Genomic DNA, 24,311 nt, shown 5'->3' on the forward strand with positions numbered 1-24,311 from the left:
TAAATCATTAACATTTATAAATTAAGTATTAATTATTAATTATAATACTTTAACCTATAAATATAACAATTATTTTAATTTATCAAATTAGAGAAATATGTTTATAATCATCCACAGGCTCATCGACATGTCCTCTGACAAAACAAATCACGAATTACAATATGTTTTGTTATGGGGAATCAGCCCAACTCACTCTACTTTTAATGAACCATTGACAGATTAAGTCAAAATAAGCCAAACCAACTTATTTTGTCACCCTTAGATCCAACTTTGTTCTTTTATATCCTACAAGAAATTTGTCTTCCATTTTTTTTCTTAAACAACATAATCCCTATATATTAATGATAGTAATAAAATTATCGACCACTTACCAGATACCATATCACTCTTTTCATGTGACATTTTATATAACATATAAATATTATTATATATGTTTATAGTTTCTCCAATTTGAATCGAATTGAGTTTTAGTATTCTAAGTTGTAAAATATTTTGTAATCCTTAAATTTAAAAATAATATTTTACCCTTAAACTTAAAAAAATTATTTTTTAACCTTTAACTAAAAAAAGTCTGCAAATCTAAGAGTTATCTTTTAGTTACTTCATTTATATATAAAACTATTATATTACTCTCAGTTCACGTATATGATATGCTTTAATGATATTGATGCGGTTTTAAAATTTCAGTTTCTTACAACAATTTCTATTAGAAGACCGTAGTTTTAAAATAATTTTTGTTATAAAGAGAAATAGATATTGTAACTATGCATCGAACACAACAAATATGTTAAGTGATATTCAACTTCACTAATTTAAAACGGTTGAGGAAATACTGTGATATATTTGTTGATGCAAATATTCATATATTAACAGTATGTGATCAAATATTAGTAGTTACATCATGATATTTCTTAAATACCATATATTTATAAAATATTTGGTACATCAGGTAAGTTGACACATTATCGTGAATATTCCACTAATTATCATATATACAGTAACTTGTTATTTTATTGAGACTATTTGATATCATATTAGCATTATTATTTTTAACATATGACTCACAAGACCCATAAACCTTATAAATACACATGGTATTTCACCAAGAAATACACACTCTCTCATACTCACTTTCTTAATCTAAATATTTAAACTCTTTTACTATAACTTGAGCGTCTGAGAGTCTTTTGCGGGTAGATCTTCTCCTGTATTCCAACCACTAGGAATGTTCATTAATGATCTCCAAAGCCGTCAAGATTTTTCCATCTGTTTGAAGGTCCACACTTTGAATCCCAATAAGAACATATATCATATTTACTTATGAACCACAAGTTATACTAAAGCCCAAATTAAGCAACTGTCAAAAAAAATTGTCAACATCCCTCTTTGGTGATAATGAATAAGGAAAAGAAATTGAGGATGATTAAAAATGGTGAAGATGAAGTGAGCAAGTAAAAGAGTACGGTAAAGATGAACAAATTATCAAAAACAAAGATACTTGTCAAATTTTAAGATTCATAATACTCTTATGTCTACATAGTTATATGAAAATACTAAAAATATGCAAATCTTCAAATAAGAAAAAGAGAAGTGGAATAATTTTATCATTACATATAAGGGTCCCAAATAGGATTGTTAAAGTAAGTTCACAAAGGTTGCATCACTACGAGTTGTGTTAAAAATGAATTAGTTTAATCCAATTCACATTTCGATGTTGTTAAAAAATTTGTAACTGGGGTTGTTAAGGGTCGATGGTTTAGATGAATTGACTCACTTAAGAATATTTTATTTTTCCTATTTATTTTATATATGTATTACATGACTCAACTCATTTGTTTATGTATTACACCAAACATTACTATAAAGATAGTAGTCGAAAAAACTAAAGTGATAACCTATATAATTAGGAAAAGAAATAAATTAAGCATCCAAAATATTCAAACACTATTAAAGAATATTTTAGTCTTTAAAAAGATCAAATTTTCAACCTACATAATTAGAAATAGCAAATAATTATAATAAAAAAAATTTGAAAGAAATGGTAATAATAAAGGATTGTTGTTAGTGTGTTACTGGTCAATCCACCTCTAACCCAGCTTAAACTAATTTAACTAGTGGGTTCAGTTTGACCCACATTTAACTAGATTATTTCCAACCAACTCATCTCAAACTTGTGGTGAGTCGAATTGACAAGTTTGAACCCATTTTGATAACTCTAGTCTCACATTGGTAAAGCGTAACACACTTGGTATGCTTACTCAGCTATATAAGCTCTATAACATGAAAGAGAACAAGAGCATACAAAGTATGTTTCAGTAGGTCTAAAACCATATTAAATAAACCATGTTATTTATGTAAGCCTTCTTATTTATTAGACCCGTCAATTTGGTCTTGTTACATGGTTTGGCCCTAACCCACGTGGGTTGGGGTCAGAAAAATTCACAGGGCCAAAAAGCCCCTCGTAGAAAAAGCCCACGGGGTCAAAATATCTTCAAAAGCCCTGTGAGCTAGGGCCAACCCATGGACCTTTTTTTTAGAAAAAATGTTCATTTTGAATACAAGAAAAAATATAATTAACTCCTAATTTGTTACAAAAATAGTTACCGTAGAAAATAAATTGAAATTTTTATAGGAGGAAAGTTCTAGAATCAAGAAGCAAAAGCAAAATGACAATATTTATTGAATTAGATTCTCTAAGTATATAATTAAAGGATCATTTTATAAATTTGAAATTTAAATATTTAATTTCGCTTTTTTTAGGTTATAAGTCAGAAATTAACTTTCTATCTAAAATTATCCTAATTGAAATTTAAGAGAAGACTTTCTCTAATTGAAGCTCTTAATTTAAAAAAAAAATTAGGCTTCTTTATTTTTTTAGAAAGTTATTGAAAAAGAAATTAAATATAAATGATTTTCTTTTTCACTTTATACTCAACAAATCATGCTCATAACATAAATAATAAGTAAAAAGAGAAAACTCATAAATCTTGTGCAGGCTGCAGTTGTATTCGCCCATATGATTCAATCTCGTCGTACTACTCACTCAAAATGTTTACATATTAAATGTCATAAACATAAACATAAACATACATTTATGTTATGTGTTCTAATTGAAAGTTAAAAATAAATTACTTAGTGTGTTAGTTAAAGAATTGAAACACTATAACATTTGTCATTCTTTAGTACTTTTAGGTCTATTTAAAATTTTCATTTTTTTTATAAATTTTTAAGAAATTAACTTTATGGTGATTTTGAGAAAAGATTATCAGAGAAAAAAACAAAATAAAACATAAATTTAATTTACACATAAAATATTAATACTATTTATGATCCAAAAATTTTAGATAATAAATTTTTGAATTATTTTTAATTTTAAATAGTTAAAAACAGATTGAGTGATATTTTAGAAGTCGAGTAAACAAAAGAGTGATTCTTTTTAAGAACCGTAAAAGCAGTACAAATATTAAATCAATTTAATATGTTATTATCTCTCTTTGGGGTTATTTTGATATTACTAATTATATATAATTTTTTAATAATTTGTGTCTGCAATATAAGACATAATTGTATTAAAATTGACAACAAAATAAAGCATTTTTATAATATTTTAGTAAAATAAATTTGTAATACTATTTAGTTGTATAAAATTAAGTGTGTGGTTTGCAATTGTTTTTAATTATTTAAAAAAGTGGTTATTTTGAATATTAAATATTCTATTAAACTATAACTAATTAGTTTTATTTAATAATTTGAAATAAGAAGTCAATTACATGAATATAAAATTTAGTATTTTTAATAGTTACTATGAGAATGTTGAAGTTTAGTTTCCAAAAAAAATTTAATGGGGTTAAACCCACCTTAACCCTGACCCTAACCCCCTTGAGAGGGGGCTTTGGGGATTGGGGCTTTTTTTTTTTGCCCCCATTTGAGGGGCTTCTTAAGAGGAGGCTTTTTCAAGAGTGGGTTAGGGCTAGCCCCGGGGTCATGGGTCAAATTGACAGCTCTATTATTTATATGATATTGACCAAATATTGTGCAATTTGTGCAAGAAAGGGATACCACAAGTGACAACTCTAAAAGCATCCAAAAGACTATACAAATGTGTTGAAAACGCGCACCAGAAAGTTTAAAGAAAGGAGAACAACCAAGAGAAGTGTGAATTGGTTTTTCAATAAAAATCGCTTCTTTTTAAATGAACTTTCCTTTTAAAAAGATTACTTCACAATTAGGACAAGTAATAGCAAGTAAGTAAAAGAGTGTAAGGAAGAGAAGCTTGCACATAAATTTTTATACTAGTTCAGATAAAAAAGATCTTACGTTTAATTATTAATCTCTTTAAAAGAGATATTATCTTATAACTAAAAGTAAACCAACAAATTAAAAATAGAAGCAGAATAGAGGTTTAACAATGCACCAATCTTGACAGACAAGATATTCATAGCACCTCTTTTGACAAACACAAGGATGAGCAAGCTCAAAACTTAGCTCAACAGATTATGCTATCAGACTCACTAAGACTAACACTTCATTCTTACTTAACTCTAAGTTTCTCAAGAGAGTTTAGACAAACACTTAGTTCTAAAGAATGTTTTAAGATTTCGTAACCAAGAGCTTAAAGGTGGTCTATTTCTAGACTCAGATTAAAAATAGGTCAGAAGCTTAAGAGTGAACTTCTAACATTCTTCTACCCCTTTATCTATAAATTTGTCACACACGCCTCTTAAAACGTTATGTCTTTTGTCTTTTAACATTAAAAGAACTATTATTCAGAAACTTCTTAAACAAACAAATAACAACTTTATTTCCATCCATAATGTATTTAAAAGACAAAGCATGTAATCACAGTTAAAACCCCTAAAAATAACCTATTTAAAATTGGTTCAAACTTATCAGTCAACTTGACTCATTTAATCAAGTTAAATTCAAATAAATATATATATATATATATATATATATATATATATATATATATATATATATATATATATTTTGTAACATAAGGTTGAATACTTAAATTATTTGCTTGCTCAATTATACTAATTGATATTTTGATTAAAGTACAGTGAAATAGGTTAATAGTTTGACTATACTATTATAAATAAGTGAATAAAGTAAATCCACTTTGATTCTAAGGTAAAACCGATTGTTAGGAATAAAACATATTTAAATCAGTTAACCTATTAATTAGTTGAGTCAAATTATAAAACCGATTATTATTGTTACAAGAGTGATCGAGTTATAATTTTAAGAACCAATCCACTTCTAAATCAAAAGCATGTTTTCATTAAACTATGACAATAATATTAAAAAGCAATAAGCCTTATTTTTTACATATCCACAGAGTGAACCAAAATTTCATTTTTCTAAAATTAAATTGATAATACCTGCATATTTAAAATATTAATTGTCCATTTACTCTATCGTCATAATAATTTTCATTATAACTGTTATCAACATTATCACTCCAATCATACTTAACTTTGACTATCACAATCTTCATCTGTTCCATTTCCTCATTTGTCACTCTCGCCCCTTCATTATCAAACAACCACAAACGCCACCAAACAAACTCATAAAATGTAAGTTATGTAATTTTAATTTAAAATGTAGTACTAACATTTAAAAATTGAAAACCACAATATTTTAAAACTAAAAACCACGAAACTAAAAATTAGTTTTACTTTTTAAAATTTAAATCTAAGTCATTCCAAACAAATTAATATACTAAGACTTCAAAACAAAATTTACACTTGATACTTTAGGAGACAATTATAAATTGAATAAAGACACACAAGTTAAAAGCGAAACCGTGTTCTTGAAACATAAGTAGACTAAGTTGGTGGAAAAAAAAAACTCGACTTATGAAACGTATTCCTTATTGTCATGCAAAGCTCCAATATTTTCCAGAGCTAGATAATGTCAATCCATTAGTTTATTATTGCCGAGGTAGATGTGTAAAGTCTTCCGTAGACAAGCTTTCTCAACAAAGTAAAACGAACAAGGAACAGTTACCAAATTTACAATGTATATTCTTTGTTCAACATTATGCCACATAGTTTCAACAATTCTTGTTACAAAAACAAGATACAAGAATTCTCTTGTCGTATCTATCATGAAAACGTAAGTGCATACTCAATCACAGCTAGCCTCTAGTAGCCATAGGGACAGCTATACAATGCCAACAGCAATTAATGTAAGCTATTTTAGGAGGCAGTTTTAACAACTTTGAATATTCATCACTTAGCCTCTGGAGCGCTTTTGCTTCCCAAAATGATTTCCCGTTTTCAGAGCGATCACGGAGCTCAAAGTCATGCCTGGCCACACTTGCTTAGGCAAGCAATTCCTTCTTCTAGATAATCTTCCCTGTTAATCCAAAACTCTGGTGCATCCTGAGTTTAAAATATGCCAACAGCCATCACATCTACATTGACACATAAGTCTATGCATAGAGAATAACCAAAACATTAATAGCTAACTCAAACCTTCATTATTCCTGCAAGTACAGCACCTCCAAGGTACACCATGTGCTTCCTACGTGGTGGATCCTCTATTCTTAGTCGTAATTTCTGATCACCATCAGAACAGAAAAGGTGACAACACGGAAAAATAAGTCGGCCGAAATCGTGATTATAAACTTTCATTATCACATACTGTTCTCTTTCTTTTTTAAAGCATCCTGTATTTCCTTAACTAACATGGTTGCATGCTACTCCCTTTTTGGAGGTACCGAAAAGGAAAGTGATAGAGATTCATAAATTGAGGGACTGCACGGAAGCTTCAGATTTAATTCTTTTTTAATTTTCTAGTGACATCACATTGGGTTGGGAGGAGGACGTCTTGATACAATCACGATTCAAAATCATGAGCTGGGAATGTCAATTTAAGGTTAGAATATAATATTGGGGTCATAAGGCCATATTTAATTCAAGAGAAACAGACCTTTTCCTTCCCTATAGATATCATCAGAATTTACTCAACAAACAACAAAATAATTCTCTCTTGACGTATTGATAAGTACCCAAGCACTTGGGGAACTGACCCTCAGAAGCTACAGCAATTAAGAGAACCAGACACTAAAATACTACACCTCGCAGGTAGCCATTTCCAAGACATTGACAACAACCTCCTATACAAATTGAGAAGTACCGTAACCCACCCTCAAAAGCTAAGGGGGAGCCAAACATTTAAATACTCCATCGAGCAACCCATAAATGTGGGACTCGAGGACCCCATAATACCCCCAAGTTCCTATCAAGTATACTACATAGCTCATCCCGATAAGTAACTCCATTGGCTAACAAGAATTATTGATTGTTTATAAATTAACTAGCAACAACAAGCAAGTTAAAATACAAAATAAATGTGCCTTTAATAATAATACACATGCTACATTGGATACACATGCAGAAACAAAAGAAAAGAAGAAGCCTAAGCTTACCTTCAATCCATCTTTGTTACCCTTCAGGACAACATCAAGATAACGATCAAGTATTTCTTTTTCCAATCTGAAAAATGGGATGGAGGAAGAATATGAATTCACCAACTTTAACTTTGAAATACAATAAGGGGTGATAGAACTGGGATCAGATTAGAATCTGGAAACACTAACCAAAGAAACAAGAATGCCTTTATTGGTTTTAAAGAACTCCTCAAACAGTAACAACTCTCAGAAGAATTAGTTTCAGTTATATCCCACACAAAACTATGCAGTTGTATTTTCCACCTCCAACTACTAACAAGCTTTCCCTATTGTCTTTTGCTCAACTAACTGACAGCCAACCCCATTAAATATTATACATTATAATTTTCTTATTCTTTCTTTGATACATGTATTTCGTAGAAGGTTGTCTTAATCAATACTATACCCCCTTTTAAGTGAGACCTTGTCCTCAAAGTGGAATTGAGGGAACACTTGTTGAATTTCATATGCTTAACTCCAAACTATTCTCAAAGCTGGAAATTGTTGCCACTAGAGCAAGACCTCTACATCTCCATGAGCATGTTGTCTACTACTGAGGATAGCTTCTGGAAAAATTTAGAGCTCCCTTTCTTCAGTCAAAGCAGCAGGTCACGGTTAGGTTGTGCAGAATATGATCTAGAGAGGTCACTGTAATTTTGGGTTTTGTATTATGTTGTTAATTAAGAGCACCAAAGGCTGCACTTGGAAGAATATGAGGAATAAAGAAAATGGACTGAATTGCATGATAGGTCCATGAAAATATATTATCTAATGTTATTTTCTACATGTTGATGAAGAGTTGAGCCAAATTTGAATATAACATGACAAGTCCAAATTCACATGATCTAGAAGAAGCATTGGTGGGCTCAAGTTTAAGTAGTTGAACTAAATCATTTCTTAAGCCAATTTTCTTCATTATTAATGTAATTTTCATATTTCTTTTTATTTAAATATTTCAAATGTCTTTTAAGATGGTCTAGGATAGTGTTCTTAAGCTTCCTAAACCATAATGATAAGTATTGCGGTAGTGTGGAGTCAATTAAAATCAAAATAAGTGCTGGTGGAAATTTATTTCTAACTGGAGTCTTAATGCGCATTTACTGCTTGTCGCCCTAAAAGCTTATAAATATGAACATTTTATAAGAAGTTAGAGATATATCAATTTTAAGAACTTTGTGGAGTTCTAAATTATAAGAACTCAAATTTGAATTTATCCAATAACCTGTGGAGTGATCAACCTCGTGACATATTACTCACCTTCTCATCTTTTTTATGATGTCAATATCCTTCTCCAAGTTAAATATCAGGTCAGTCTCCCTTATATGTTCTTATTAGCTGGTATCAGAGCTTCAGCTCTTGACATTCAGTGAGTGTTTTTTTTTTACTTTCAATTTCATTTTGGACTTATGGCAAGTACTAATGCTAAATTTGCTTCTCAACTCAATGCATATCACAAATTGTTTATACATGATTTTGTTTCACGAATGGAGAAGACTTTGAAAGAGAATTTTAAGGAGAGAAGAAGGAAAGAAATGAACGAGCATAAGATATAGAGATAAAAGGAGAACGTTTGATGAGTATTGGGAAAAGCCATGATATAATTGTGCTAAGAGAGAGAAAGAGAAAAATAAACATAGAGCTAGTAGAAAAGAAAATTAGTGAAAAAAAAGAAACAAAACAGGATTTGAGAGAAGATGACAGTAAAAAGGAGTTAAGAGAAAAAGAAATAAAAGAAAGAAGTTAAAGGAAAAAGGAAATTCAAGAAAAAATATAAAGAAAATAGAAAAAGAGAAATAAACAAAAAAGAAGTGGCCAAAAAAAAGAAAGGAAAAGATAATAATAAAAGATATTTTTTATGATTGTTAAAATATTGTTGTTTTGTCCATTCAACAATGTGAGGAATAAATTTTCGTAAGATTTCTCAACAATATATAATTTAATATCAAACCAATAGTGTTTGTAGGGATTCTAGTTTTGAAATGAAAAACAAATAAAAGAATGATATTTGATCCGGTGTTATGTTTCTCTTGGATGAAGTGTACTCATGACATTCCATGATGAAGGTCTTCAAAGGTGGAATAATATGATCTAGAAGGATTAATGTAATTTTGGGTTTTATAATAATTTTTTTATGCTTTTAAGTGAGAGTACCAAAGTTTGTGCTAGAATTCCTTGATTTATGTTGCAGAGAATATTATTTCCTTGTACAATTTTAATTACATAATTAGAAGATTTAATTACATTCCATAATTAGGAGAAGAAGAAGAAATTACACGACTATTCAACATGGGATTGAAGATGAAAAAATATAAGGTATGCACACTGCAAAAGGTATGGACTGACAATCCCATAGAGCTTGGTTGAAAGATTCACAAAAGCTATGAAGCGATTTAGCTACAAACAAATTCGTGAACATCATACGTTGTTTACTAAACATTCAAGGAATGAGGGGACAACAGGCCTTCCAGTTTACCTTGATGATATTGTGGTAACTGGAAATGATGAAAAAGAGAAGGAAGAATTGAAACAAATAGACCAAGAATTTGAACTAAAAGAGCTAGGAAGATTGAAGTAGCCTTACTCTAACCAGGGAACTTTCATATATCCGCAAAAATATAAAACTGATTTGTTGGCAAAAGCTGGAAAATTTGGGTGCAGACCAGTACCAACTCCCAATGGATCCTAATCACAAGTTATGTAAGGCTGAAGAGGAACAGCAGTAGACAAAAATATATATTAGCGACTGGTCAGAAATTAATATATCTACCCAAACATTGCCGCATTTAGTGAGTATCATCAGCCAATTTATGCATGAACCAAAGGAAACTCATCTTCATGTTGTTTATATAATTCTACATTACTTGAAGGGTGGCCCTGGAAAGGGAATATTATTCAAAAGAAATGGAAGACTAATTCTTGAAGCCTGTACTAATGCATATTATGCAGGTTCTCTTGTCGATAGAAGATGAAAACAACTACATATTTACTTTCCAAGGTGGGAACTTAGTGACATGGAGAAGCAAAAAAACAGAATGTGGCTGCAAGACCATAGGCTGAATCACAATTATATTAGATGAGTTATTATGGCTAATATAGTAGATGACTTGAAGGTTAATTCGAAGGGACCTATAAAGCTCTACTGTGATTATAAGTCAGCAATAGACATTGTACATAATCCCATTCAGCATGACAGCACAAAACATATTGAAATAGATAGACACTTCCTTAAGGAAAAAGTGGGAGGTTTAGTATGCAAGTCATACATTCCGTCTGAGCATTAGGTGGATAATGTACTGACAAAAGGACTCAATACCACAAACTTCAATAATCTCATAACCAAGTTGGGAATGGAGCATATTTATTCCTCAACTTGAGAAGTGGTGTTGACATATGGATGTAAATATTACACATCTTGTACAATAAATATAGATTTGTTCGTATAACCCATAAAATTAAGGGATTGAGATTACCAGTTTATTTGGTATATTTGCTCCTGATTTAGAGTCTTTCTTTCTGGACATCTATTTCCTTTATTACAGGAGATTTACTTCCTTTTATTAGGATTTTGTTTTTCCTTTAAACATCCATGTATTGTTTCTTTCTGAGATCAAGAAAAGTAATCTCATAATCATTGCTTACTGCCTACACAATTTTTCACACTAACAAGATAAGGATTCTGCTGTTATTAGTTCTTAGAAGAACAATATAGAATTCTAGAAGGTACTTTCAGCCAAAGAAATATGCGCTAGGAGGCACTTTAAGTATTTTTTAAAATGGACAAAAGGCATTCACAAATATGTATCCACACAGATATGACATTATGATAGGTTTCTCGGAACAAGAAACCCAGAACTCACCCCGAAAGGCACTCTGAACACACACAAACACAGAATTTACTGTAAACATCTGTATTATTATTCTTGTGACAAAGAATGATGTTCGAAAGCCTCCAACGGAGCACTTCTCCCTTCACACAGGATGTAATATTCCTATCAACTAAGATACAACAAAAACGTGTCTGTCCCAAGACACTCACCCTCCCTTATAAAGCTATCCCCTACAAGAAACAGAAAACAACCAACCACCTAACTGCCCCCTTAACCCCCTAAAGTCTACGTCTTGTTTTTTATTCCTTTCCTCCTCTCATAAACTCTCAAGGTCCTATCACATTGCCTGTCACTTACATCTAATTATCACTACCATGGATGTAGCAGAAAAACATACTGAAGGGTTGAGATTAGTGTCGTGCAATACATGTATGGAAATGTATATCAATACTTAAACTCTTGAAGCTTTAGAAAGAATAGTTTTTAATGAAATGTTTACAGCAAGAGTGCAGACTGTTGCACCTGCCCAAACAGCTAAAGCAGGAAAAGATAAGAGAGACTGTTCCATTACAAGACACATAATAATATAAAATGAAAATACTTATTTAGAAGTAATAATAATATGAACTAAAAAAATCAGCAACACAAGATTAAGGACAGATAGAACCAAGGTAAAGAAGAAATGACAAATTACCGGCTTGGTAATCCAGGATACATAGTGCTCCCTCCACTTAAAACTATGTGTTGATATAGCTGCAAGACAAAACATCACAGCATAAATAAATTGCATGACAGTTTCAAAATGCCATATCAGAGACAGGAGCGCAGTGAACAGATTATGGAAAGTGTGCAAGACCCACTAGAGCTGCAGTGGTTCTATTCATAAACGTAATTTTTTCACTTAACGGAATATTTTAATGATAGATATTTGGACAGGTGGTATATAACGATGCAATTTAATCATGACCCATGACTCAATACAAATATGATCATGTAGTTAGGGATCTGACGTCAAATCAAAATACTAGTACAAAGATTGAGGACTTGCTCAGTTGTGAAGGCAAGGTGTAATGGTGAAGATGAAACTTTATCCCATAAATAAATTGCATGACATTTTCAAAATGCAATATCAAGAACAGGAGTGCTGAGAACAGATTATGGAAGGTGAGCAAGACCTGCTAGAACTGCAGTGGTTTTATTCACAAACGTAAATTCTTGACTTAAAGGAATGTTTTAATGATAGATATTTGGGCAGGTCGCAATTTAATCATGACCCATGACTCAATACAAATATGATCATGTAATAGAGATCTGACGTCAAATAAAAATATTAGTACAAAGATTGAGGACTGGCTCGGTTGAGAAAGCAGAAAGGTGTAATGGTGAAGACAGAGAGAGAGAAAAAAAAGATTTTTCAACAAAAATAATCGCCCAGACTTGAATTGAGTCATACTTTCCACCTCAACTTTTATACAATGCAAGGATACAGTGATTTTCATTCCAGCCAAAGAGTTCCTTAGTATTGAAAACCAAAGAATAAATGAGAGACAAGAAATGCTCTGGAAACTAGTACAGCAGGAAATGAAGAATGATTGACAAAGATGAGAAATTAACTACATATATCTTGATTGAAAGGACCAAGTGTATATAATATGGAACAACTCAAAGAAAGAGACATTACCAGAAATAAAATATCGACTACATTTAGGACAGAAATACGAATACCACTTTTTAGAATGATAATAACGTAGAAAGACACATTTGAACTACCCAGGAGAGAGTTTATTTTGACCAGGTGTGAGGTTATGTACAAAACAAATGAAACCAAAACTACATGGAGGAAGGATGTAAGATGAGAATAAGGAAAACTGACAAAATGATGACCTAATCATCAAGGACAGATAATGGCATCTAATTAGTGAGATAACATGCGATTAAGATTGAACTTTCCCCAAAATAAAGGGGAACATGAATGGGAAAGAGAAGGGTCCAAGTAGTTTTTTCATTTAGCTACTCCATTTTGTTCAGGAGTATGGAAACACGAAGTTTGCCAAAGAATACCATTAGATGCCATAAATTGTTAGAATTAGTATGACAGGTATTCACAGGCATTGTCACTCTAAAAATCATGTATGGATATACTAACTAGTGGTTTGATTTTATAATAAAATGAGTGAAAGATAGAAAACATTTTGATCGATTTTTGCATCAACCAAATTCAATTGCAATTAGAATATTCATCAATAAAGTTAACAAAATATCAAAAACTAGAAGGAGTAGCAATACGAAAAGAATACCAAATCTTTATTATTAGAGGGAACCATATTTTCTCTATTTATTGTATTGATTCCATTTTCTTAAGATAAATAAAGCATCTACATTGTCTCAGAAACACATGATATCAACTCAAGGTTTCTATTTCCAATAGTTTAGCATGATATTAGTGTTTATCCTAATCAAGTTTATTGGCCTATGGTACCACTACTATCGAGATGCTAACAGACCACACAAAACTATATAACTCCCATCTTTGAGATGTTCAAGTCTTGTTGTATGGGATTGTGTTTGAATTTTCACATTGATTAAAGATATGATCAAAGTATATATTTGGGTGGTACAATAGGCCAAACAAATTTTGCTAGAATAGACTTAGATACCATTTCAAAAAGTAGACTTTAGCATAACTCGATCTCACAATGTAGGCTTGTAAGGTGAAGTTTGAATTTACTCAAACTATAATTTGGTTATATCTCTATCTCTAGTCAACGTAGGATCTCCAACAATACCAAAGAGAACACATGTGGCAAAAGAATTTAAAAACTCAAATCTAAACAAATGAGATATCACATCCCCCTAGAATGGGCTTAAGAGGTTCTGATAACCATACTTGTGACGACTTGTGGGATTCAACAAAACTAGTCACATGGGTTGCACCTTTCTGGCCTACCACTGACCTCAAAGGCGATGGTGGAGCCACGTGGCAACTCCATTTGAGATTCAACCACCAACGTTATGATCGCCCGCATGGCGTGAACCTCTCTAACCCACCACTAGCCTCAAAGGAGCAATGGTGGACAATGGCAGTGGCAGTTGTTTATGTGGCAAAGTACAGTTCCTAAGAATGGGAGCACTTATACCAACCTAAACTATGTAAGGATAAAAGAAATGTTTTATTGAGAACAATCACATTCTCATCATCTCTACTTGTAGCAATCAATCTCTCTAAAATAAGAAAATAAAAAATATGTTAAAATGAATATGAAGATTGTTGAGATATTTTCTACCAATCAATATGAAGATATTGAGGATATTTTTATTTTAATCATTCGCTATTTACTGCAATGGATTTCAAAAAGAGTATAGTACCATCATCCGATTGTCAATATCCATTTCCTGAATGCAGCGAAAAACCATGTCAGCCATTCCATCACCTTCTACATCTATGAGTTCCTGTTCAATGAGGAAAAGGCCAAGCAATCATAAGCCAGCAAATTAAATGCTAAGTAATTCAGCTAAAATTACAAAAATAGTGAAAATACTTTTGTTATCCTCTTAAAGAAGAATTGTCATAACGATTATGATGGGATTTTCACTTTGAAATTGTCACTTAAAGAGACAAAAAATAAATCTACGTCTTTAACCGTAGAAAACATAAGTCAAATGGGCACCAAACACCTACCGGAGTGAAAAGAGCCTCAGGAGCCTGGAACCTTTCAGTGCCTACTTTAATGACCCTTCCATCCGGAAGCTGATTGAAGGAAGATAATTAACATGGAGAAACTGTTATGAGATTGATACTAACTTGATATGGTGTGATGTACTACAATGTGTGATTTGATCGTAAAACCTAGAGCATCAAACCTTAATTATACTAATTTTAGATAAATAATCATGACATAAGGAAATATGATAACCAATTCTAAGAGATAATGAGGTATAGGAAAACTAATCCTATAAATAATCTAAGATTCTGATATAACATTAAAATAATATTAGATATTTTCGTACATTCTTACAATATTAATGACAATTACCTTATGCACACATGAAAGTTGGAAGAGAGAGGAGGCGGTTTTTTATCTCTCCTAGTTTAGCTCAGAAATTTAGAAGGCAAGGAAAAATGAGGCCAAATCTCTCACCTCAAATATTAGGAGGAACCGAAGGAGAGAGAAAGTTGTTCACAACTTTTTTTACTATGCTGAATGAATTGTTCTAGGATTTTATTTCACCTTCCATCCCCTTCACTGATGCTCATAGGATTAACAATACAATACTCATATTTTCCCTCCCCTACCCTTTTCTTGGACCAAATCAAACAACGAAACCCTCACTTTCCCTCCTTTAGACCAAATGCACTACGTGGGCAATAGCAATGACATCAATAATAATAATAAATAGTACAAAGTACTTGCATGCATTCAGGCACAAAAGGCGTGAATTTAATTACCAAAAGTCTTGAAAAGGACAGGTATTCAAATTCATTAAAGAACAGATTCAAGTATCAACAGAACATGATCCTCCTGTCCCTCTATCCTTGGGAAAGCCAGTTTAACCAGAATTTCCAACTGAATCTAGAATTATTCACACAGAAGTAGTCATAAAAAGATTTCAAAAAATGTAGGATCTCAACTTACAGTATAATTTTTAACAAGGATGGTGGTCTCAAGCCCCAACTGGTATTCCCTCTTGTAGTCGTAACTGCACGGAAAATAGATGGACCTACTAAGGAAAGATTACAGGACACAGGAAATCAAAGTGTGGCTTCAGATTTGTAGCTAACCTTATATAGCACAGCTTCTCTTTGATTTCCCTAACAGTCTCAAAATCAGCAGTCCTATTTAATGCATACCTTGTGGACAGAAAATTGTGTTCTGATAAGAACTTAAGTATACATAAGATATTACAATTTAAATGAAAGGAGTTGGTCCATACCCCCTCCTTGAAAGCAAATCAACAAGATAGGAGGTTATATGTCGACCAGCAACATTCATTCGTTTAGTTAGATGAGGGAAAGAATAGCCATCAACAACTGGAACCTGGATAATAACTTTCATGATTAACGGTTTTGAAATGTATATAAAGAATAATAATAATTTAGTATTACGGTAATGGCAAAATACTGAACATGTTTCACACTCTTAAACCATGGATTGTCAAACATAACACTTGTGTACATGATTGGTGATCATACAGTGTTTCATTCAGAAAATGAAAATAGACATGAGGAGTCCCCATTCTCAATAAAAAAAATAAACAATGAATCACAAGTCACAATATTTTTTACCTATTCACTGCTTCAAGAAAATTCCAATGGCAGAGTAATAGTTTTTTATTAAAGAATTGATATAATTCTCTACATCAATCTTAAATTAATTCCAAACTGCAAAACTATTAAGGATGTTTTTGAGACATGATACATTGTGTTAGGGTACAAGGTATATGAGAGAAGAAGGTATAAGAGAGAAGGAGAAGGGCACTGAACGGTTGAAGACGGGGAACGACCAGGACGAACGGTGGAAGGCGGAGCGATCAGGCCGAACAGGGGACAACGGGGAGCGAGTAGGCCGAACGGTGAACAACAAGGAGTGATCAGGCCGAAAAGGGGGAAGCAGAGAAAGGTCAAGCCGAAAGGTGGTAGACTGTGGGGGAGTCGAGCCGAACGGCGGAAGATGGTGAGAGCTCGAGCCGAGCGGTGGGAAGCAGTGAAGGACCTGAGCCGAACGGTTGAAGAATTACCATCCTAACTGTCGCAGCGGTTAGGATGGGCAGGAACTAATTACAGTAAAAGGGAGCCACATTCGAGGAGAATATCCCGTATAAGTTAAATAGAGTAAATAAAGATTTTATTCTAGGGAAAATTTTATTTAGAACAATATTCATATTTTATTCTAGGGAAAGATTTTATTCTAGGGAAATATTTTATTCTACGAAAATATTTTATTTAGGAAATAATTAGTATAAATAAGGCTAGAGGTTGTTGTTAGGGTCATGTTTTTTATTATTGAGTTTTGTTGACACGCAGCTATGCTCTTGTGAGGGAGGTTATGCTCTCTAGTGACTGAAGGAAGTTATGCTCTCTAGTGACTGAAGGAGGTTATGCTCCCAGTTATTGTTTGCTTTCTTTGATTCAGATATTTCTATCAATAAAAGAGATTCATTTGTCCATTATCATTCGTTCATTGTCTTTTCTACCTACTGTGATCGTATTTAATTACGTCTCCCACTCGGATACGTAACAATTTGTCTGAGTTGCCGGATCGTCAAGGGAGGGACCTGCCGGATCGATAGAGAGGAGAAAAGGGTGTGACGGAGAGAACTGTCGGATCGATAAAGAGGAGAAAAGGGCGTGACAGAGGGAACTACCAGATTCGAAAGAGAGGAGTGAAAGACATCATGGAGGGAAGATTGAATACAGTCGAAGTGAAACAAGAGCACGTAGGGCTGAGACAGGAGAGCATGCAACTGTCCATAGGAGGATTGGAGACGGAGGTGGCGGCAATCCGCAAAGATTTGCAAGAGCTTATGAGGATAATGGGAGGAAGAACCCGTCATCTAGATGGGAATTCAAAAGGAAGCCAGGGGTCTGTTGACGGAAAAATGAATGAAGAGGAGGGCGAGAGAGATGGTGGACCGAACGGTGGACGTCAGGAGGAACCACTAAATTGGAGACAAAGGGTCGAGTTACCCATTTTTGAAGGGATTGATCCATTGAATTGGATCAATAGAGCTGAGAAGTTCTTTGAATTACAAGGAGTGTCAGAGGAAGAGAAGGTGCGCCTAGCCTACATCAGTATGGAGAGAAGTGCCAGATATTGGTTCAGATTTTGGAGGGAGAAGACCAGGAACCGTTCGTGGGCTGCTTTAAAGGAAGTGATGGTGATCCGATTCGGAGAAAGAAGCAGAGGGTCAGTCTTCGAAAGACTGGCGGCTAGTAAGTAGTCGAGGACAGCGAAAGAATACGTCCAAGCTCCGAACGGGCGAGGACTGCCGGATCCAAACATGAGAGGATTACCGGAACCAAACGATAAAGGACTGCTAGATCCGAACGGGAGAGGTCAGTCGGAACCAAACAGTCGAGGATTGACAGATCCGAACGGGAGAGAACTATCGGATACCCTTAGCGTGAAGGAAGGAAGAAAGAAGGCTTTGGAAGGAAGGGCAGATGGAAGAATCAATGCCCCGGAGAGAAAGAAGGATTATGTGAAGAGGTGGGCCAGCGAACAGAAAAGGGGGCTTGCAGTTCTTGATACACCTGAAGAGGGACCAGAATGCTGGAAGCTAATAGAACCCAGGAAGAATGGAAGTCATTGGGGGAGGAATTGCCACCACCCAAACCTCCAGACCTGAATTGGAGGGCAGTTGCCTGTGGGTTTCCTTCATATGATAACACGATGATGAAAAGGAGCCAGGAGATCAGGTTTCACTGTTCCAACCTTGAGGACAAGGTTGTTTTGGAGCGGGGTGTATTGTTAGGGTACAAGGTATATGAGAGAAGAAGGTATAAGAGAGAAGGAGAAGGGCACCGAACGGTGGAAGACAAGGAACGACCAGGCCAAACAGTGGAAGGCGAAGCGATCAGGCCGAACGAGGGACAACGAGGAACGAACGGTGAACAACGGGGAGCGACCAGGCCAAAAAGGGGGAAGCAGAGAAAGGTCAAGCTGAAAGGTGGTAGGCTGTGGGGAGTCGAGCCGAACGGCGGAAGATGGTGAGAGCTCGAACCGAGCGGTGGGAAGCAATGAAGGACCTGAGCCGAACGGTTGAAGAATTACCATCCTAATTGTCGCAGCGGTTAGGATGGGCGGGAACTAATTACAGTAAAAGGGAGCCACATTCGAGGAGAATATCCCGTATAAGTTAATTAGAGTAAATAAAGATTTTATTCTAGGGAAATATTTTATTTAGAACAATATTCATATTTTATTCTGGGGAAATATTTTATTCTAGGGAAATATTTTATTTAGGAAATAACTAGTATAAATAAGGTTAGAGGCTATTGTTAGGGTCATGTTTTTTATTATTGAGTTTTGTTGACAGGCAGCTATGCTCCTGTGAGGGAGGTTATGCTCTCTAGTGACTGAAGGAGGTTATGCTCCCAGTTATTGTTTGCTTTCTTTGATTCAGATATTTTTATCAATAAAAGAGATTCATTCGTCCATTATCATTCGTTCATTGTCTTTTCTACCTACTGTGATCGTATTTAATTACGTCTCCCACTCGGATACGTAACACATTGTTACTTGCATAAATCATTGGCTGAGACACATACAACAGGATCAAAGCCAGCCACTTTGTGAGTTGTGATTCGAGCTCTCCTTTCTCAATTGTAGGACCTTTAAATAACAATCCAATTATTTAGCCTTATTTAAACGGCCACAACAAGGTGGTGAATCCCTTCAAATGTATTGTTTATATGCTCGATATACATGTACTAATAGCTGCTAACCCATGTATATGAAAGAAAAAGGAAACATGATGGGTCCAGAGTGGAGGAAGTTGGGTTAATATCGACAATGAAAGCATAAGGGATGGTGGAGGAATTGTAATTAATGAAATAGTGGAGAATTCATTTAGTGCAGAGAACAGGGTTCCAAAGTAGAAGGCAATGTGACAAAATGATAAATGAGGGATGTGTTAGACCTCCCATTAAAGGGGTATAAGTGAAACAAGATAAACAGCAGTGAAAACAGTAATAATGACAACTGTCAGCACACAAATGTGAAAATTGTAATGCACTACTCTGTCACAGTAGAGAGAAACAGACAGATTAGGAATTAAAAGAAGGGAATTTGTGACAGAGCAATTTAGTTGGGATTTGAAACAGAGTGGGGGAGATTGAGCAGGGCTTTTTGAGTTCTGAATACTCCTGTAGAGATTGTAGTTCTTTTCTTTCCTCTGAAGATCAAGATCATCTTGTTCCCGTTGTCCATTGGACAGGGGAGTTGTATCCCAATAAAAAAAATTCCATTTCCTTGCAATCTGATCAAGTTCTATCAGCATGATTATGGGGTCATTGATGGAAATTGGAAAAAACTTACACTAATGAGCATGAGGGGATAGGGGGTAAAGAGAATTTGGAGAGATTTCTGGTAGTCTGAGGCTCTAAGACTGTGATCAAACAGTATATGATTATACTTACTTTGGGGTCCCTTAGCACTTACTTTTTATTAAAATTTTAATACAATTGGTGCCTCTTGGAAGATTAGAAACCATTGTCTGATAAGTGAAGTTACTGTTTCTTCATTTATTATCATATAATAGAAATTGGCTATTAATCTAGCTGTTGAATTAAAATCACTCAGCAAACTTTAGAATAATTAAGCTATAAGCATGCAACAAAATAGTTGGTTTCTTTATCTGAAAAGTATAATTCAATATAAGTTGACAGAGTACATAAGCGTACTAGTTAATGTAAAATGTTATGGCAATGTTACAAATGGTACAAGCTTTCAATGAGTGGCGGATTTCAAGAAATGAGGTTACAAAAAAAGTCATTCACTAGCATAATACTGATTCTAATTTAGATTTTTTCAACAAATTCATTGTAATAACAACAATATACATATATTTAGGATTCTAATCAACCAACGCTAGTGTAGATGACCATTCTGTTTTAACACTATTTAAAAATTATTTTGAGCACAAGCTCAAATCCACCATGGAATTTAAAGCTTTCATTCAAGAAGTAATATTTATAAAATTACATTATATATATAACAAATAAATTAGCAATCCAATCCAAAAATATGAACAATGCTAAACAAACTAATGATAAAATTCATGCACTGAATTGAAAGAAGCCAAATATGATATTCACATAAATGCAACAATGACATGCATTCAAAATTAGAATCGAATAAGCTTAATCAGCACCAACATTGCAAAATATAACATTCTTTAGAGAGAGGTACGACTTTTGATTTAGTTACTGTGCCCAATTCAAATTAAGATTTGTTATAAAAATCAACAAGGGAACAAGGTTGTAAGGTTTGGCATCATAATATTTATATACAACTGACATTATGTAAAAAATGACTGTAGCAAAAAGCACTGTACAAAGAAGGAAAAAAGTGAGACTGAAACAAATAGACAAAACCTAGTGTCATTATAGTGGTCACCATAACAATTAAGAGGCACAGAAGCTAATTAATTACCACATGAGTGACACCATCACCGGAGTCAATAACTAATCCAGTCAACAAACCTGAGACAAGTAAAGAAATGTTAAAGTGCAAGCTGAAAGATGGCACAAAGTGAGCACATGTTGGAGAAGGAAGAGCGAGTTTTCCAGAGAACACATGTTGATGAAAAAAAAAACACTCCTCATTTCACAAAGAAGTTCTTACAAGTTATGATATGTAATTTCACTAAATATGGTGTGTAATTATAACAGAGTATGAACAACTAAAGTTTATAAATAAATAAATGTTATAAAGAGAGTCGGTAATTTTCAAAAATGTTCAATAAGACTCATGGGAGTAAACTACAATTACACTGAGATAACAGAAAAACAAAACATCAACCTTCACTCATCTCTATAAGCACCTTGAGCATATAATGTTAGAACAGCTTGGATTTGGATAAACACTCCAGCAAAATTATACTTCTCAAACATCATCTCGACCTGCCAAGCCAAATAGCATAAAACAACAATATTATAACTAAGAATTTAATTTTCATCCTCTGCCTATATAAAGATTTTTACATTGTCAACTGATTAGAAATTAAATTGAATACCATTTTTAAAGTAACTGTATAAAAGTCAACACTCTTACTACATAAAGTAATTTATGATTGGATAAGGATACAAAAAGACTTTTACCTTGATAGAATTCAATAATTATATATAAGATTATTTTATTTATTTATTTATTTCAAAGGAAAGCAACGGAATCAGTAAGCAAACCATTTTTTCACGATTCTTGGAAGGATTGAGAGGCGGATCCGTGAGTAGAATCTTACAGTCTGGAGGGTTAATCTGTCAAAATGAAACGAATTACCGAGAGAAAGCAACAATAGTTGAAAGAAAATTCAGAAACAAGCCCCGAGAGTCACCTTCAATTCATTGTAAAATGCATGATCCCATATATGACACATATCATCCCAATTTTGCACTATGCCGTTGTTCACAGGATAAGATACATCAAGCTGATGCCGCAAGTCTGCACAGCTTTCGCCAACAACAATATCCTAAACACAACACAAACAACCAATCTAATTTCATAAGATCATCACAATCATCCAAATCATCATCGTTATAAATAATAATAATGATAATAATAAAATCTTGCAACAACAACAACAACAACAACCTCTTATAATAAGGTTTGACAGTGAGATATTGAGTTTAGATTACCTTAACCTCTTGCTCGGTAAGTGATTCTTCGTAACGGAGCATCGGCCTTCCCACTACACAAGGAAAGACCGATGTGGGGAAATTCTCCCCAGAAAATCCACACTTCACATACTGCATTCACATATATTAAGAACAAAAGTGATTTCAGAAATATAACACCATTCAGATCGTGGAAGTGCAAATGTTGCACTAATTCAGCGTATTTTGCAAGATCCGTTCCAATCAAATGCAAAGGTACGAGAGAGAAGAGAAGTACCCCGGTTCCGTTGTCGCAAACAACGACGTTTCGGCTGTCCATGGTGCCTTGGTGGAGCTCCCAGTGCCTTTTGCCCGTTTTGTAACGCTTCTTTTTTTAACACTTTGGCTTCTGACCTTGGCTTCTGCCGTGAAAATGCGGCAAGTGTGAGTGGGGTCTACGGCTTGGTGGATCCAGTAAAAGGTGATAAGCGAAACGACCCCATTGCTTTGTCGTTTTACTAGTTCGTGCCTGACTGCAGTGGAAAAAATAATCAGGTAAATAGTCCTTTATAATACTAATGTTTTAACTTTTTGTATCGAGTAAAAAATATTAGGTTTAATTGTTAGATAGTCCTTATAAAACTAATTCAACTTTACTAAAAACTAAATATACTATTTTGTAGTTCAATAATTGAACTTAAATGATTTTCAGTTCAGTTAATTATTTGAGAACTGTATTGATGGTTTTTTCATTATTCTTTCGTCTCCAATTATGGTTTTTCCATTACTCCTGATCTCCAATTATTCCAACCAGAGAAAGTTCAATTTTTGTAACTATAAAATACTAACACTTAATATTTTTTCCATTATCTATTATACATTATGTATAAATTAAAATTTGTATTATGTATACAAATATATAAAGAGATATAACATTTTATTGTACATTTGTATATTTTATTTAATTCTATAATTATAATTTTGAATTATTACTTATCCTTACTATCTAATTTTTATCAATAGTCTTCGATTTTCCATGTTTTACTTTCTTAATAGTTATTGGTTCAAAATCATTTAAGTTTTAATATGACAATATAAATTGTTCAATATCGATTATTTAATCATTATCTATTATTTAATCTTATAATTTTTAATTTTATTTTATTAACAGATAAAAATTGACATGAAATTATTTTTAAATATTTTGAATGTATTGTATTATATAGTATTATAGTTAAAAATAAAAGGGTTATATATATATATATATATATATATATATATATATATATATATATATATATATATATATATATATATATATATATATATATATATATATATATTTCTTTCAAATTATTTAAAAATTTATGTTTTACGGATAAACTAAATAATATATCTAATTTGTCTTTATAATTTATGATATAAAAGAAAATGAAAGGTTGTGAGACAAATATATTTTAAAGGTAAAAAGTTAAATATATTTTATATTTTGTAAGAATAATTTATCATTAAACTAAACATGTTTTTTCTAAGAGTTAGACTCAAGTTTTGAAGAAAGAAAAATAGAAAAAAGAATAGAAACATAGAGAAAAAACAAAAATAAATAAAATTTATTAGAATTATAGGTTAATTTTAATTATTTTTTTATAAAAAATATTATAAATTTATTTAATAAGGTTTGAAATAAATCTAAAATATTTCCTGGGGTTTA

At 32.9% G+C, this 24,311-nt stretch overlaps 1 protein-coding gene across 1 annotated transcript; it reads right to left on the minus strand.

The window, feature by feature from the left end:
- Positions 1 to 6,008: 6,008 nt before the first annotated feature.
- LOC108329310 (actin-related protein 2) lies at positions 6,009 to 23,054 on the minus strand. The gene is made up of 15 exons (XM_017563469.2): positions 22,899 to 23,054; positions 22,643 to 22,753; positions 22,342 to 22,476; positions 22,193 to 22,264; positions 21,832 to 21,910; positions 21,441 to 21,490; positions 16,219 to 16,322; positions 16,067 to 16,135; positions 15,921 to 15,984; positions 14,966 to 15,034; positions 14,653 to 14,736; positions 11,981 to 12,039; positions 7,439 to 7,505; positions 6,483 to 6,566; positions 6,009 to 6,389 (listed from the first exon to the last, which is right to left on the minus strand). The coding sequence occupies exons 1-15, from the start codon at positions 22,938 to 22,940 to the stop codon at positions 6,309 to 6,311; spliced, it is 1,170 nt and encodes a 389-aa protein (XP_017418958.1). The 5' UTR covers positions 22,941 to 23,054; the 3' UTR covers positions 6,009 to 6,308.
- Positions 23,055 to 24,311: the final 1,257 nt, after the last annotated feature.

Source organism: Vigna angularis, chromosome 2 (assembly GCF_016808095.1).
Source record: "Vigna angularis cultivar LongXiaoDou No.4 chromosome 2, ASM1680809v1, whole genome shotgun sequence".
NCBI classification, from domain to species: Eukaryota; Viridiplantae; Streptophyta; class Magnoliopsida; order Fabales; family Fabaceae; genus Vigna; species Vigna angularis.